Below are 15324 nucleotides of genomic sequence, written 5' to 3'. Positions count from 1 at the left end.
TGGGACAATGGGTGAATCAAGTCAACTAGACACTATGTTGGCTATGAACTTTACAACTTGGGGAGGAGGAGAGGGTGATCAGAAGGGAATGAGGGAGAGGGCAACATTGTTTAAAAAGAAATGTAATCATTACCTTACTTATATAACTGTAATCCCTCTGTACATCACCATTACAATAAAATTTAAATTAACAAAATACCTTTTTTATAACATGTTATGTCTCATGGACTTTTCCAGCCTGGGTTACCATGATCCTCAATCTCAGCCTCCTGAGTAGTTAGTTAGGATTACAGGCATGAGCTACTAGCACTAGGCTGAGAAAAATAGTCTTGAGATAGGGAAGTATGAAGAATAAAGTTAAAATCAATCATATGTCAGGTGTATGAGGTTAAGGCAAGAGCATCTTGAGTTGGAAGCTAATCTGGCCTATGAAGCCAGACCTTGTCTCAAAATACAAACAAACAAAAAAACCCCACTCATGAATTACTATGAACAAATTTTTTAAAATGTTTGGTAGACAGTCCCTAATTTGTGATTGCTTGATTTAGGATTTTTTCAACTTTGTGTGAAAGTGTATGCATTTTGCTTTTCACTTTCATTACAGTTCAGTAAATTACAGAAGGGATCTAATACTTCATTATATAATACGATGTGTGTAACATGATTTTGCTCAACTATAGGCTAAGATAAATGTTCTTAGCACATTTAAGGTAGCCAAGACTATGATGTTAGTAGGTTAAGCACATTAAGTACATTTTTAACAATATTTTCAGTTGATAAGGGTTGTATTAGGACACAACTCCAATGTAAGATAAAAGAGGAGTCACTGTATTTCTTTTACCTTTTCTAACATTCATAATCATCCCTTCATCATTTTTGGTTTTCATAATAATTATACTTATAACAATAATAATACTTATAACTTATAATAATACTTATAACAAAGCAATGTGATGTGATAGCTTTGTATACATTATACCTTTTTTAGAGCTGTATATACATCCATCTCCACTTGCATCACAAATAAGTTAGATGAACCAATGAGCTGTTTCATGACATTTATACTGGAAAGGATAAAACAGAGAAGTGAGCTTATCTTCATACACAAATTAAAGAACTCCGGTAAACAAACAACTTGAAGATGGAGTATTAAAAATAGTAGCGGTCTTTTTGCATAAGACAAAGAATTGTAACTAACAATCTACATGAACATAATAATGCAGCAAGTGCTCTTATCTAGTAATTCAGTTAAAGCCAGGTAACTTTCAGCATGTTCTTACTTACTAAATGGTAGCCTTCTGTGTCGCCTACCTCCCTCAGTTTCGCAGAAAAAAAAACACCCAAAAACACACAATAAAGAATTTGAAAAAACAAACAAACAAGCAAGCTGGACACGAGGGCTCATGCCTGTAATCTTAGCTATTCAGGAGGCTGAGATCTGAGGATCATGGATCAAAGTGAACTCAGGCAGAAAAGTCCTTGTGAGACTCATCTCCAATTAACCACTCAAAACTAGAAGTGAAGCTGTGGTTAAATTAGTAGAGCACTAGCCTTGAGCAAAAGAGCTCAAGGACAGTGCCTAGGCCACAAGTTCAAGTCCCCATAACTAACCCCCCCCCTCCACACACAAAGACTTGTGGAAATTCCCTACAATGGCTAGATCGTCAAAGTAATGAAGACAAAGTATTGCTATAAAGCCTAGGGTGGCTTCAAATTTTGTGATCCACTTTGCCTCAGCCTCCCAAGTGCTGGAATTACAGGAATGTACCACCATATCTCACTCAGTTATCTTTGATCTCTAGACTTAAGAGAATTTTTAGCCATAAAATACAATTTTAGCATTAAAGAGAATATATCAAGTAATATATATATTAGTTTAAATTTAGAGCAGAAATAGTATCAGTGTTTTTTTTATCATGGCCCCACCCCTCCTTCTTTTAACTTTGAAAACCCAGAAGAGCTTCAGTGTTTTGAAGACTTCACTATGATTCAGCTTCCCATTGAAAAAGCTCAGTGAAGAAATTATAAAAGAAAAACATGAGTGTCTCTAATGATTTTCAGATTTGTTTATGCCCAATATCACCAGGTGATGAATATTTCTTAACTTTTCTACTAAAATACAGTAGAGGAAAGAAAATCCAAGAATCCAGGATTAGTAATCTAACCCCTTAATCCTGCAAGTTGTCTTACACTGAAAATTCAAAATAAATTTGAGCTCTACTTATTCCATAATGCATAAAAGTTCTGTAAAATGTTTGGCTTTCCCCCTCAAATGAATAAACTAATATTAGGTTAAGTGCCGGTGGAACAGGCCTGTAATCTTACTTACTCAGGAGGCTGAGATCAAGGATCACAGTTTGAGGTTCAAAGCCAGTTCCGGTCAGGGAAGTGACAGAGTGCTAGTGAAAAAGCTCAGGTACAGCACTCAGGCTCTGAGTTCAAAGCCCCAGGACTGGCATGCACATACACAGTCCACCACCACCACCAAAACTGACATTAAAGGAAGCTATAAAATGTGAAGTCTTCTATACATTTCTATCAGATTGCCACAGACTCTTCACATCAATACCTTTTATTGACATTGTACCCTTTAAAAAGTTTATTTTTACCCAGACTTTGTCATACCTAGGCACAGGGATCATAGCCTCATTACTCCAAAAAAGCTCCCTGACAGCAGAAAAAAAGGACACAATAATCTCTGTATCCTTTATAGCTCTTAAAGTATATTTCAGTATACAAGGGGCACTGAAAGAAGGGAGAATGAACGAATGAGAAGCACATAATTCAAAAGGCCAATTTAATTGTGAATTTATCTTCAATGGCTTTAGCAAAAGAAAATTGGGGGGGGGGCTGCCAGTACCGGGGTTTGAATTCAGGGTTCATGCTCAGTTTTTTTGCTCAAGACTGGTGGCTCTACATATGAGCAACACCTCTACTTCTAACTTTTTGCTGGTCAATTGAAGATAAGTCTTTCTGCTTTGTCTATCCCAGATGGCCTTAAACCTTGACCCTCAGATTTCAGTCTCCTGAGTAGGTATGAGCCAATGTAGGCCCAGCTATTTTAGCAAACAATTTATAACAACTTTCCTCAAGCATAATTCCAATAAGATAAAGTGATTTTGTTTTGAGGGGATGGGCAGTACTGGAGTTTGAACTCAAGGCCTCATGCTTGCCAGGCAAGCAACTGGCTCACTCCAATCCTTTTTTGTTCTAGTTATTTTCAAATAAGATTTCATTTCCCACCCAGGTATGTACCTGGACCACATTTTAGGCTTTTCACTATGCTAGGGTAACAGGTGCACCCAATCAAGCCCAACTCTCAGTTGGGAAGATAGGAAAACATTTTTTTCTGCTTAAAATGGCCTCAAAACTTGAACTTCCCTAATCTCAGCCTCTCAAATTAGTTAGCATTACAGTGAAGAGTCACTACTGTCTGACTTGATAAAGCTGATATTCATTAATTTGAGAACAGGCCTTACCCTACCCTATTAGCCTACTCTGTCCTGAAATTTACTATGCAGTCTAGGCTGGACTCAAACTCAAGTCTTCCTGTCTTATCTTTTCAAGTACTGGGATTGGGAGTGTGTGCCACCATCCCTGGGCTAACTTTTCTATAGCAATGCAATTTTTGTTAAATACAATTTATCATTTATAAGAAATTAAATTTGTGTGGCATTTCTTTAGTTCATGGACATGGTTAAGGTACCTTTCATTAACTTGGGGATTGCACTCAAGGCCTGAGCGCTGCCCTGATTTCTTTTTGCCCAAGGCTAGTGCTCTACCTCTCTGAACCTCAGTGTCACTTCTGGTTTTCTGGTGGCTAACGGGAGATAAAGTTCTCACAGACTTTCCTGTTGGAGTTGGCTTTGAACCTCAAATGCAATCCCCTCAGATCTCAGACTTCTGAGTGGCTAGGATTACAGGTATGAGCCACTAGTATCTGGCTGTTCTTTGGTTTTTTTGTGTGTGCCAGTCCTGAGGCTTGCATTCATGACCTGGGCACTATCCCTGAACTTTTTAGCTCAAAGTTAGCATTCTACCTCATGAGCCGCCACAGCTTTGCTTGTGGCTTTTTAGGTGATTAACTGGAGATATGAGTCTCACAGACTTTCCTACCTGGATTCGCTTTGAACCATGATCCTCAGACATCAGCCTCTCCAATAGGTAGGATTACACCCAGCATTCGGCCTAAGTTAATCACTTTTTTAGCAAATTTGTTTTTTTATGTTCTACAAAAATAACTCACATTTTATATAAAAAGTGTTATTTTAGGATAATTATAAAGTGATTTAAAATTTAAATACCTCAGTTCTTTGAAAAGGTCAACATTCTGGTGAGTCATCAAATTGTTCAGAAGCCACTCAAGGCACCTAAAATGATAAGAAGTCATTGTTATGGTATATGTTATATATTTACAGTGTATTGAATACATCTTATAGTTAAAATCAAAACAGAATATTAATCTTGCTAAGCCATGCTCAAAACTTTTAGCTTAATAATCTAAGTTTAGTATTGCTTTTGTCAGTAGTTATGAAGGGAATATATTTTATATTGAGATAATTTTGAATTAAGACTTCAAGTTGTGTTAAATAGCTTACGAAGGCTCTTACATATTTCTATAACCTTCTTTAAACTAAAAAAATGAATCATGCTATTCTCGAATGAAAAATATGCCACTGTTCTAATAACAATATCCATTATACCTCTTCATTAAAGAATTTTAACAGCAAAAACAGAGTGACTACAGGTTTTACAACCATTTACACTCCACCCACAATCACTTACAGACAAGTTTTGAGTTTACTAGCTAGTTGAAAAGAAAACAAGGCTTTTAAGTAACAAAATACTATCCCTATTCTTTTTCTTTTTCTCAATTCTTTCTTATTACATTTGCTTAAGAAACCAAAGCAACCAAATTCCCAGAAGTGGGATGGGAAGAAAAACAAGAAAAGTAACTCACTTTTTCTTTACAGAATCTAATCCATAGGTCCCTGCTGATGTGTAATAGCCACATACAGTTTTCACATTAATTGTTTCCTTCATTGTCTCACCACACTGCTGTATTAAACCATCCTGTAAATATAAATAAGCACTGGAAAGGCCCATTTCACATGGGGAAAATTAGTTCTGATATGTGCTTTTACATATTAAAAAGTCTTTTCAAAAGGAAGGAAAGAAAACTCATTAAGTGCAGCAAGTCTAAGATTTTTTTTCTAAGTCCAATAAAAAACACTGAAAAAATCTAACAAGTATTCAACTAAATTCTTGGAAGTGAAAAGTGGAAGTGTGGAAGTAATAAGCTAGTAAGATGGATATTGGCTCTCTTTATTTGCTACTTGTCCCTCTGAGGATTTTCCCAAGACCTCTGAAAATTTCTTTACCTGTACTTTGTCTCTTTTATCTGCCTTTTAATTAGAAATTCTCTACATAGCTACCACCCATGTGATGGTCTAGACAAATAGACAACACAATTTAACACAAGGTGCTTACTAAAGTTTAAAATACCTACCAATTATAAAAGATATCTCTAAAAGAAGTATATTACTATTAAACATATTAAAATTTAAGTTAAAATGTTTGTAGAGGTTTCAAATGAACTGACTTTAATGTATGGGAAGAATATTGTCACTATACATTCAAGTCTCTGAAATATACTCATCATGCAGCATATTACTAGAGTTAGTAAATTATAATAAGGCAGAAAGTAAACATAGAGCAAAACTAAGGTTAAAAATAATTTATATTCTTATTGGAAATAAGCACTGAAAGGACCAAAATATTTTAAAAAGTTAAATGATCTCAAAGGATAATCAGCAAGCTATTAACTAATTCTTTCAAAAAAATCAGTAAATAAATATCACACTAAAGGAAATAAGATTAAAATAAAACTGACCCTACCTGCTTTCTAAACTTACCTGGAGGTTGCTTTTTCCTCTTAACATCTAGACTGGTACTACATCCAAAAGAGTATCTCTGCTTAATATCCACTTTCCCCTCTCAATGTGTACTTTTTTTTTTTTTTTAAGTTTTAGCAAGTGTTAAAGTAGGAAGAAATACACACACACGCACACACACACACACACACACGCTTCCTGCATGGAGAGCCTGGTCCATGTTTATTGCTACTATCTTAATGTAAATGTCACCTGGACAACTGCAACAGGTTTTGGTCTCTAAGGTTGTGCTCCTGAAGAACTCTAAAACATACCTTTGTCTTTGCCCTAATTAAAATGGCAGAGGCTATCCTGAAAACCATTTACAACTTCGGTTGGGTGCAGGGAGACAAGTTGGGGAGGAGGAGAGAGAAGGAATGGTAAAGGAAAAACAAAGAAGGGGTAACAATGCTCGATAGGAAATGTACTCATTACTTTACTCATGTAACTGTAACCCCTCTGTACAGTATCTTCACAATAAAAAAATTAAAAAATAAAATGTGCAGCGGGACTTTTATGATCAAGCTTTTGCCTCTCTCCCTCCAACCATTCTAACATTCTTGCCTGAAACATGGTATACACTTCTTCTAAATTCTTTAATTTTTCATCACTTCACATCTCTAGGTCTTAGTTTGTTCTGTTCCTTCCCTTCTATCCATACTTTGCAAGATAAACAGACTTTGAACTTTCAAAACAATCTGGGAATATAACATCCTTGTACAACACCACTTTGGTATATGATTGCACTAAATCTTATATTTATGATACCTTACACTAGATAGAAAAATATTTTCCATTTAAATTTGTATATTAACTCTCTCACCCCTTCCACAAACACTATAACATTTTTTTTTTTTTTGGGTCCGGTCGTGGGGCCTGAACTCTAGGCCTGGGCGCTGTCCCTCAGCTCTTCAGTTCAAGGCTAGCGCTTTACCACTTGAGCCACAGCGTCACTTTCGGCTTTTTTTCTTTTTGCTTATGTGGTGCTGAGGAATCAAACCCAGGGCCTCGGGCATGCAGGCAAGCGCTCTACCACTGAGCCACCTTCCCAGCCCACACTATAACATTTTTTAAATTGATATACAAATTGTACATATTTAGGGTCTACATTTTACCTGTGGACCAATATGCCTAGTTTGACACAATGCTTGAACACTTTTGTTGAATGAATGGCATTCTATTAGTAGCTTAAAATATATACATACAATTTATACATAATTATTTAATAATTAAGAAAAATGTATAGTAGTATGTTTCTTGAATCTATGAACTACATTATCATAATCTGCTTAAAAATCAAAGTAAGTAATTTATAGATACCTGCAAATGACAGATAAATTCAGATGAATGAAAGTTTTTCCACACTGTCGTCATAATAAGATAGCTATTTAGAAATGACTTGCATTCACTTTACACAATCATCAAACCTCCCTCAGCTGTAATAGATTGATTTTGGCTGAACATTTCAAAAGACTTACACCAAGTGGCACATTTTATATTTTATTTTTATTTTAAAAATTGTCAAAAGCTTAGTTTTTATTTTGGGAGAGATATGGGAAAACAAAACTACACTAAGATCTTGTTTTCCAGAATGGGCAACTTACCAACTGTAGCATGGAAGCTGCTGCCAAAATGGCAATGACTCGACTGGGCTTTATTAAAACATCATCTCGATACAGCGATCCAAATGCAACCTGCAGTGCTACAAGCATACATACACATGCAGAATGAAATAACAAAAGTTACATATATGATTATTGCAACAACAACAATTGTTTTCACACACAAAGACATTTATGTATGTCTGGTATGTACATAAAATGATGAGATGTATCACTAATTAAAATGATAGTATGATTCCTGACTGATGGTGCTAATATAGCAATGTTGTAAATTTGCTTATGCTACCAAATCTAGCTGCATTCTTCTCCATCTAACTTTGATGTTAACTATCAGGAATAAGACACTCCTGGAAGAAGCTTTACAAGATACTCCTGAGTAGACTAATTATCAAGTACAAGTACACAGAGTTAGGCTAACCATAACTCTGCCTCTTTCAGTGCTTAGCCTTTGGAGAATGTGGTAGGCCCAGATCCCAACAGCTTTCTTTCCACTGCCCCTCTCATCAACGTTCCACATAGTTTGTTCTATAAACATTCTCAAAAATGTGCTGGGCAGTGGATATTTCCACCTGGACTGTCTAGGAAAGGGCAGGAACCCTCCTGGAACAGACTGTAGACTCAGCAAACTGCTCTGACATCTAAGGTTAAGTCCATTAACCCTGCTAGGCTTGTACTACTCAATTGAGTTTTACAGCTCTAAGATAACATTGACTATATGATTTGTACCTTTAATGTTCCCAGAAAAGATCATTTTTCTTTTTTCTTTTTTTGTCGGTCGTGGGGCCTAAACTCTGGGCCTGGTCATTGTCCCTCAGCTCTTCAGCTCAAGGCTGTTCTCTACCACTTGAGCTACAGTACCACTTCCAAAAAGATCGCTTTTTTATCTTTAGGTTATTTTTGTTTTTAGTGCTAGGGATGGAACTTTGGGCCAGTGCATGGCAAGCAAGTGGCTTTATGACTGAGGTACCTACCCAGCCCTTAATACATAATTTTCAAAAGTGGTTATACTTTTTCTTCCTTCTTTTTCCGTTTCCATATCCCAGGCTAACACAGACATGAAGATACATAAACACATTGATATGGTTCACATTACTAAATAAAATCAGGAGGAAAAGCATTGATAAAACTATCAACTTCATATGTTAAAAATGAGCCCTCTCCAAGTAGAAGGTTAGAATATTTATTTTATACCATAAAAGTTAAACGGTTACATTTCAGCTGAAAATGAGAATGTGGCTCAAAGCTAAGGGTCAGTGTCCACCCCAGCTCTGAGTTCAAACCTTAGCAGACACACACAAAAAAAACCCAAACCAAAACAAAAAGGTTGTTTGATGATTTCTGCACAACAGTAATTATGGAGGTAGTACCTTCTATATCAATATTCTGGTCAGGAATCTCCAGTTCAATACTATTCATGCTGGATTCTTTCCAAGAACCACTGAACATACTAGAAAAGTAGCCAGACTTAAAAAAAAAAAAGGCAATGATTAGTACTTTGCCTTCTAAATTATTTTCCCATTTCTAACTCCAAGAAGCTATTCTCTGTTAGAACTAATCTACCATATAATCTCAAGATGTACAGGAGGACAAAAAAACTAATATGGAAATACCTTTTTAGTTTTATTTACTGAAGTAAATATTTATTTACTATCTTACCAAAAACTAAGAGCATGCACTGGTGAATCATGCCTCTAATCTCAGCTACTCAGGAGGCTGAAATCTGAGGATTGTGGCTTGAAGCCAGCCCAGGCAGGAAAGTCCTTAAGAATCTTTATCTCCAAGAAATTACCAGAAAACCAGAAGTGATGCTGTGGTTCAAAGTGGTAGTGCTAGCCTTGATCAAAAAAGCTGAGGACACCAGGCACTGGTGGCTACATCTGTAATCCTAGCTACTCAAGAGGTTGAGATCTGAGGATTGAGGTTCAAAGCCAGCCCTGGCAGGAAAGTCCATGAGACTCTTCTCCAATAAACCACCAGAAAACTGGAAGTGGCAATGTGGCTCAAGTGGTAGAGTGCTAGCCTTGAACTGAAGAGCTTAGGGACAGCACCTAGGCCCAAAGTCAAGCCCCATGACTGATTAAAAAAACAGAAACAAACAAAATACTAAGCCAAATTCTTTCATTACTATCTGAAGTCGATTCCTAGGTTGTCATAATATTCCCATATTGTTTAGTTAAAACAACTTCTGGTGTGTTACATGGTTTTCTTCCTTATCAGATTAAAATTAAAGTTCAGAAACTCTATCATACTTTTTAACATTTCTTCCAAACACACAAGATACAAAGTGGATAGTAATAATGCACTTAGGAGGAGAAATGACTTCAAGTCTTCAAACTGCTTAGGTCCAGACCAATCCCCAGTTAGCACTAAAAAGATGTTCCCAGAGAAATTAGGGGAAATCCAAAGTTTAGTTTTTATCTAACCAGGTAAAGTCCTGAGGGGACCTAACTTCTCGAAAATGTACAAGAATGGGTGAAATCTTTACTTTTCAAGTAGCATACCTCAGAATTACAAATACTTTAGAATGGATTAAATTTAACTTAAAAATATTTTACTGAGAACTTATAGTAATACAAAGGAATGATTATCACTAAATCAATTCAATTTCAATCAACAGGAGCATTTCTCATCCTCAGTTTCATAAAACTGAGATCAAGGCACTGGTTCCAGGACCCCTTGCAGATACTGAAGTCCACAGATGCTCAAGTCCCCTATTGCTTACATATAATCAATCAATCAACTTACCTACCTATTTATCTATGTATCCATCCATCCATCCATCCATCCATCCATCTCTTCTTATAGGCTTTTAATCATCTGTACTCTTTTTGTTGTTGTTATTGGTCATGGGGCTTGAACTCTGAGCTTGAACTCTGGGCCTGGACGCTGTCCCTGAGCTCTTCAGCTCAAGGCGAGCACTCTACCACTTGAGCCACAGCACCACTTCCATCTGTAGAGTACTTACAATACCTAATACAATGTAAACACTACATAAAAGTTGTTATAGTGTGTGTGTGTGTGTGTGTGTGTGTGTGCGCGCGCGCGCATGCGCGCGCGCCAGTCCTTGGGCTTGAACTCATGGCGGGAGCACTATTGCCTGAGTTTTTTTGCTCAAAACTAGTGCTCTATCCCTTGAGCCATAGTTCAACTTCAGGCTTATCAGAAGTTAATTAGAGATAAGAATCTTAGGGACTTTCTTTCTCTGGGTGGGTTTGAATCAGGATCCTCACATCTCAGCTTCCCTAGTCTGCTAGGATTACAGGTGTGAGCCACTGGTACCTGGCAAAAATTGTTATACTTTTTAAGTGAATTATGACAGTGCAGATGCAATTTTCTTTTGTCCAAGTGTTTGTGTGTCTGCAGATATGTAACCTGCATCTATACAGTGCCAATTGTACACTGAAAGCACTAGACTATTAGCAGTAAACTACAGAGACCTGAAGAGGGCTTGTAAGGAATCATTTGGCTTCAACAACAGAGGCATTCTCTGAACTACATTCAAGTCTAAGTAAACTTGTTAAAAATAATTAAAGCATTGATTAAAAATCAAATAGGTATATCAACTAAATGACAGCCTGCATATTTGTTGGCCTTGTTATCAACCTAACCAGTTTTCATGACAGAAAAAGAATGTCAAGAACTTTGTATTCTCACTCAACCTGAACTACGAAGAAGCATTTCTTAGGAATATATCTATCTAAAATAATCATAAAATAACAATCTTTAATATTAAAGATTTTCTTCCTTTTTCCATTTTATCAACACAAAGCTCAAAGACAAAGCTTATCAAAAACAAAGCATTGTAGTATTTGTTTTCTAGCCCAAACACCAAACTATTTGCTAACATTATTTGTTATCTTTCTACTAAAGATGTCTTCCATCAAAGGATTTTTCTTCTCCTCTGAGGAAAGACATAATCTTTTGTAAATAGTTTTGATTTTCTGTAAGTAACTACCCTGGTTCCTTTAATAGAAAAACAAAATACTTACTTGACATAAATATATTTTGTGTAAGCTCCACTCTTCGCCTAGAGCACAAATCTTAATATCACTGTTTTCACCATTCAAAAATAATGTTTGATAAATATATTTGGATGTACTCTTTAATTTTTTCCTGTAAAAGAAATGTGAAAGTTACATGTATGTATATAAATGAGTGTTTGGCATTGGGGTGGTAAAGCACTTACTGGAGGCTGTGGGTTCAATCTATAGCACCACAAAAGCAAACAAAACGAATGCTTTACTGATTTAGCACATATTTTAAAAATTCTGGGGGTGGGGGGTATAGGAAGGGATGGGAAGGGGAAACAAAGGAGGAGGCAACAATGCTTGATAAGAAACATACTTATTATCTTGTCCATGTAATTGTAACCTCTCTGTACGGTATTTTCACAATTAAAAAAATTCCTTTTGTTCAGTTTTTAAAATTTTTGTTCTATTAGTGTCAACTCTGATCATGACTTTTAAGTGGCTATCTCTGGAGTACTCTAGTTTACTTTTATAAAGTTTTTATTTTTGAACTAATTGTATATTCAATAAATTAGAAGACAAATCAGTGTTGATTTTTGCTTATTTCCTTGTTTAGAAACTAGTGTTATTGAAGATCTCAAACAATGACAATATAACCTGCTATACATCTAGAAAATAGAGAATAGGAATAAAAATTCTCTCACCCAAATAATTTTTCTTTCTTTTTTTTTTGGGTCCGGTCGTGGGGCCTGAACTCTGGGCCTGAGCGCTGTCCCTCAGCTCTTCAGCTCAAGGCTAGCGCTCTACCACTTGAGTCACAGCGCCACTTCCAGCTTTTTTCTTTGTGCTTATGTGGTGCTGAGGAATCAAACCCAGGGCCTCAGGCATGTAAGGCAAGTGCTCTACCACTGAGCCACCTTCCCAGCCCTCACCCAAATAATTTTTAAATGAATTATATTTAAGCTTATTTCAATAGGAACTAGTTAAAACTAGCTTTAAATTGTTATTTTTCTTCCACTGGACAAATAAATGGTTTGCAGTCTTAAATCAGAGTTTTACAAACTATAATCAAGGGAGAAGCATCTTAGGAGACTAGAGCAGTAAACTCTGAACATTCCAGAGTTCTACCCAGAGCAGCAACACTTACTAGTAGTACATGTGCAAACATGTTGGTTTCTGCTTAAGATTTAATTTAAAGAGGACAATTTTTAAAGTTGAGAGTTGGACTCTTGACTCATGCCTGTAATACTAGCTATTTGGGAGGCAGATATCAGAGAATTGCAATTCAAAGCCAGCCTGGGCAAAAGTTTGTAAGACCTTTACCTCAAATCAATAAAAGCTAGGTGTGGTGGTATAGGCATCCTAGTCACGTGGGAAGTGTAAATAAGAGGATCATGGTCCAAGATGGCCCAGGCATAAGTCTGAGACTCTATTTAAAAATAACCTAAAGTAAAAAGGGCTAAGGGTATTGCTGAGGTGGTAGCCTGCTTAGCAAGTAGTAAGGCCTTGAGTTCAAACCCTAGTATCACCAAAGTAAAGAAGTTTGAGAATCAATACTCAAGAGCTCAAGATGATCAGTAAATAAGGAGCCTATGGCTGAAATGAGTAGGAGATGCAGAGAAAGTGTGTGTGGTGTGTGTGTGTGTGTGAGAGAGAGACAGAGAAAGAGAGAGAGAGAGAGAAAGAGAGGGAGTGGGAGATTCTTTAAAATTTCTGACAGCTTTCTTACTAGTTAAAAAAAATTAAATTTCTTTTAAAAATAATTGTTTCAAGCAGAGAACCAGTGGCACATGCCTGTAATCCTAGCTACTCAAGAGGCTGAGATCTAAGGATCATGGTTCAAAGCCAGCCTCAATAGGAAAGTCCATGAGACTCTTATCTCCAATAAACTACTAAGAAAAGGCTGGAAGTGGACTGTGGCTCAAGTGGTACTCTGAGTACAAAGAGGCTCAGGGACAGTGCCCAGGCCCTGAGTTCAAGCCCCAGGACCTGTAAAATAATAATTATAATAATACAGTGCCTCTTTCTGCCAAATAATAGCACACATAGCCATCATGTGTGATGGTGTATGTCTATAGTCACTGCTATTTGGAGCCCTGGAATTCAAGGCCAGCCTACACAACCTAATGAGACTGATATCAAAAAGAAAACAAGAAGCCAGGCATGGTAGTTCACACCTGTAATCCCAAAAGAAAAAGAAAAAAAGCAAGCAGAGAAGAGATAAGGAGGACAGAAAAGAAGAGGAAGAGAGCAAGGGAGAGGGAAAAGAAAAACAAAAGTTAAGAAATAGTTCATGTTTCAGATTTGAAGACAAGGTCTCACATAGCTCAGTTACCCCAGCTGTAAAAAGAGGATATGAGTAGGACCCACTTCACTGAATTATTGTGAAAAATAAGGAGACCACACAGTTTCTGGTTCTTGATGTTAGTTTACCATTTCTCCCTAAATCACATTAGAGAATAAAAGTATAAAAAAAACAAGTCTGCACCAGCACAATGTGAGATGGGCTGATCAGCTGCTGGGAGACTTCTAGGGGTCTGGAGATTAGAAAATAAACTAGGCTGAAAAAGAGTGTGAACCCTCCAAATATCATGAAGGACTCAGCCAGTGATTAGGCTATCTGCTCTCCAAGTGTAAGAACAAGGTCTCAGGGAAACACAAGGCAAGAGTGGCACAGGAAATGGAGTGACTTGCTTCCCTAGTGAAGACAGAGTGCAGCTATCTAAGCACAAAGATCCCAACAGGAAGTAGAGGTGAAGAACTAAGATCTTAGTGTTGGTCCTCTAGGCAGAGCAAACCTCTTTCTAGTATCCAGGTGTTGTAAGCCTGTGAGCTCCCAATTATCCATCCTAAGTTAGGGTTCCCAAACTACTGTATATGCCAGAACACAGGGGCTATCACAGCAAACTCAAGAGTGGCACATGAAATATTTTAAATTTGTAGGTAATATAGCAATCGTTCAGATAACATGTAATGTCACTATTAAGATGTTTGCATCTGATTATGAAGTTTCTGTTGTAGTTGTTTTTGGACCAAGAAGACGATGAAGACAAACAACAAGGGTAAACCAAGAAAGCTTGAGATTCTTTGCTCTAAAACAAAGCATACCTCTCTCCCCTTTATTCAAATCAGTCTGTCTTCATACACAAGAAGAAACTAGAAACAGATTCAAGACAGAAAAAGCTGATGATATGAAGTTGGACTATTTTTCTTTTGTTACCCAGGGAGGACAAAAGGCAATCAGAAGCTCTTTGGCAAAAACAAATAACCATACAACCCATCCCCCATTGTCCAAATAAGATACAAATGAAAACTGCTTGCTTTTAAGAACTAGTTGGAGCTGGGTACCAGTGGCTCATGTCTGTAATCCTAGCTACTCAGGAGGTTGAGATCTGAGGATTGCCATTCAAAGCCAGCCTGGCAAGGAGAGTCCGTGAGGCTCTTATCTCCAATAACTCACTCGAAAACAGGAAGTGGTGCTGTGGCTCAAGCGGTAGAGTGCTTGCCTTGAGCTGAAGAGCTGAGGGACAGTGCCCAGACCCAGAGTTCAAGACCCACAACCCACCCCCCCAAAAAAAAGTTTCTTCAGTTACAGGACCCAGATGGCCTACAATTTTGTCAGGACCCCAGTGAGCAGTTTCCTGCTTCCAGTTTTAGCCTACCACCCATAGGAAACTTTATTTTTTTTAAACCATCCAGTGGACTATAACAACTTAACCTCTTACAACATGTGAGTCTCAGCTTGGAAATGGAAGTCCCTATTAGAAATTTGTTCCTTGGGTATTCTGGCTCAGCCCTAGA

The 15324-nt window shown here is 37.1% G+C and overlaps 1 protein-coding gene across 2 annotated transcripts in view; it reads right to left on the bottom strand.

The window, feature by feature from the left end:
* The window catches only part of Gmcl1 (germ cell-less, spermatogenesis associated 1), a 42031-nt gene that overhangs the window by 24003 nt on the left and 2704 nt on the right, over positions 1-15324 (bottom strand). For both annotated transcript variants that reach the window (XM_013022535.1, XM_013022536.1), the window contains exons 2-7: positions 11545-11668; positions 8923-9019; positions 7538-7635; positions 4961-5073; positions 4305-4370; positions 980-1064 (exon numbers count right to left, since the gene is read on the bottom strand). In XM_013022535.1, coding sequence (XP_012877989.1) covers positions 980-1064; positions 4305-4370; positions 4961-5073; positions 7538-7635; positions 8923-9019; positions 11545-11668 — 583 coding nt within the window. The remainder of the gene's footprint in view (positions 1-979; positions 1065-4304; positions 4371-4960; positions 5074-7537; positions 7636-8922; positions 9020-11544; positions 11669-15324) is intronic.

Source organism: Dipodomys ordii, unplaced genomic scaffold (assembly GCF_000151885.1).
Source record: "Dipodomys ordii isolate 6190 unplaced genomic scaffold, Dord_2.0 Scaffold63, whole genome shotgun sequence".
NCBI classification, from domain to species: domain Eukaryota; kingdom Metazoa; phylum Chordata; class Mammalia; order Rodentia; family Heteromyidae; genus Dipodomys; species Dipodomys ordii.
The sequence above is the reverse complement of the archived record's forward strand: the minus strand, read 5'-3'. Positions and strand labels throughout refer to the sequence as shown.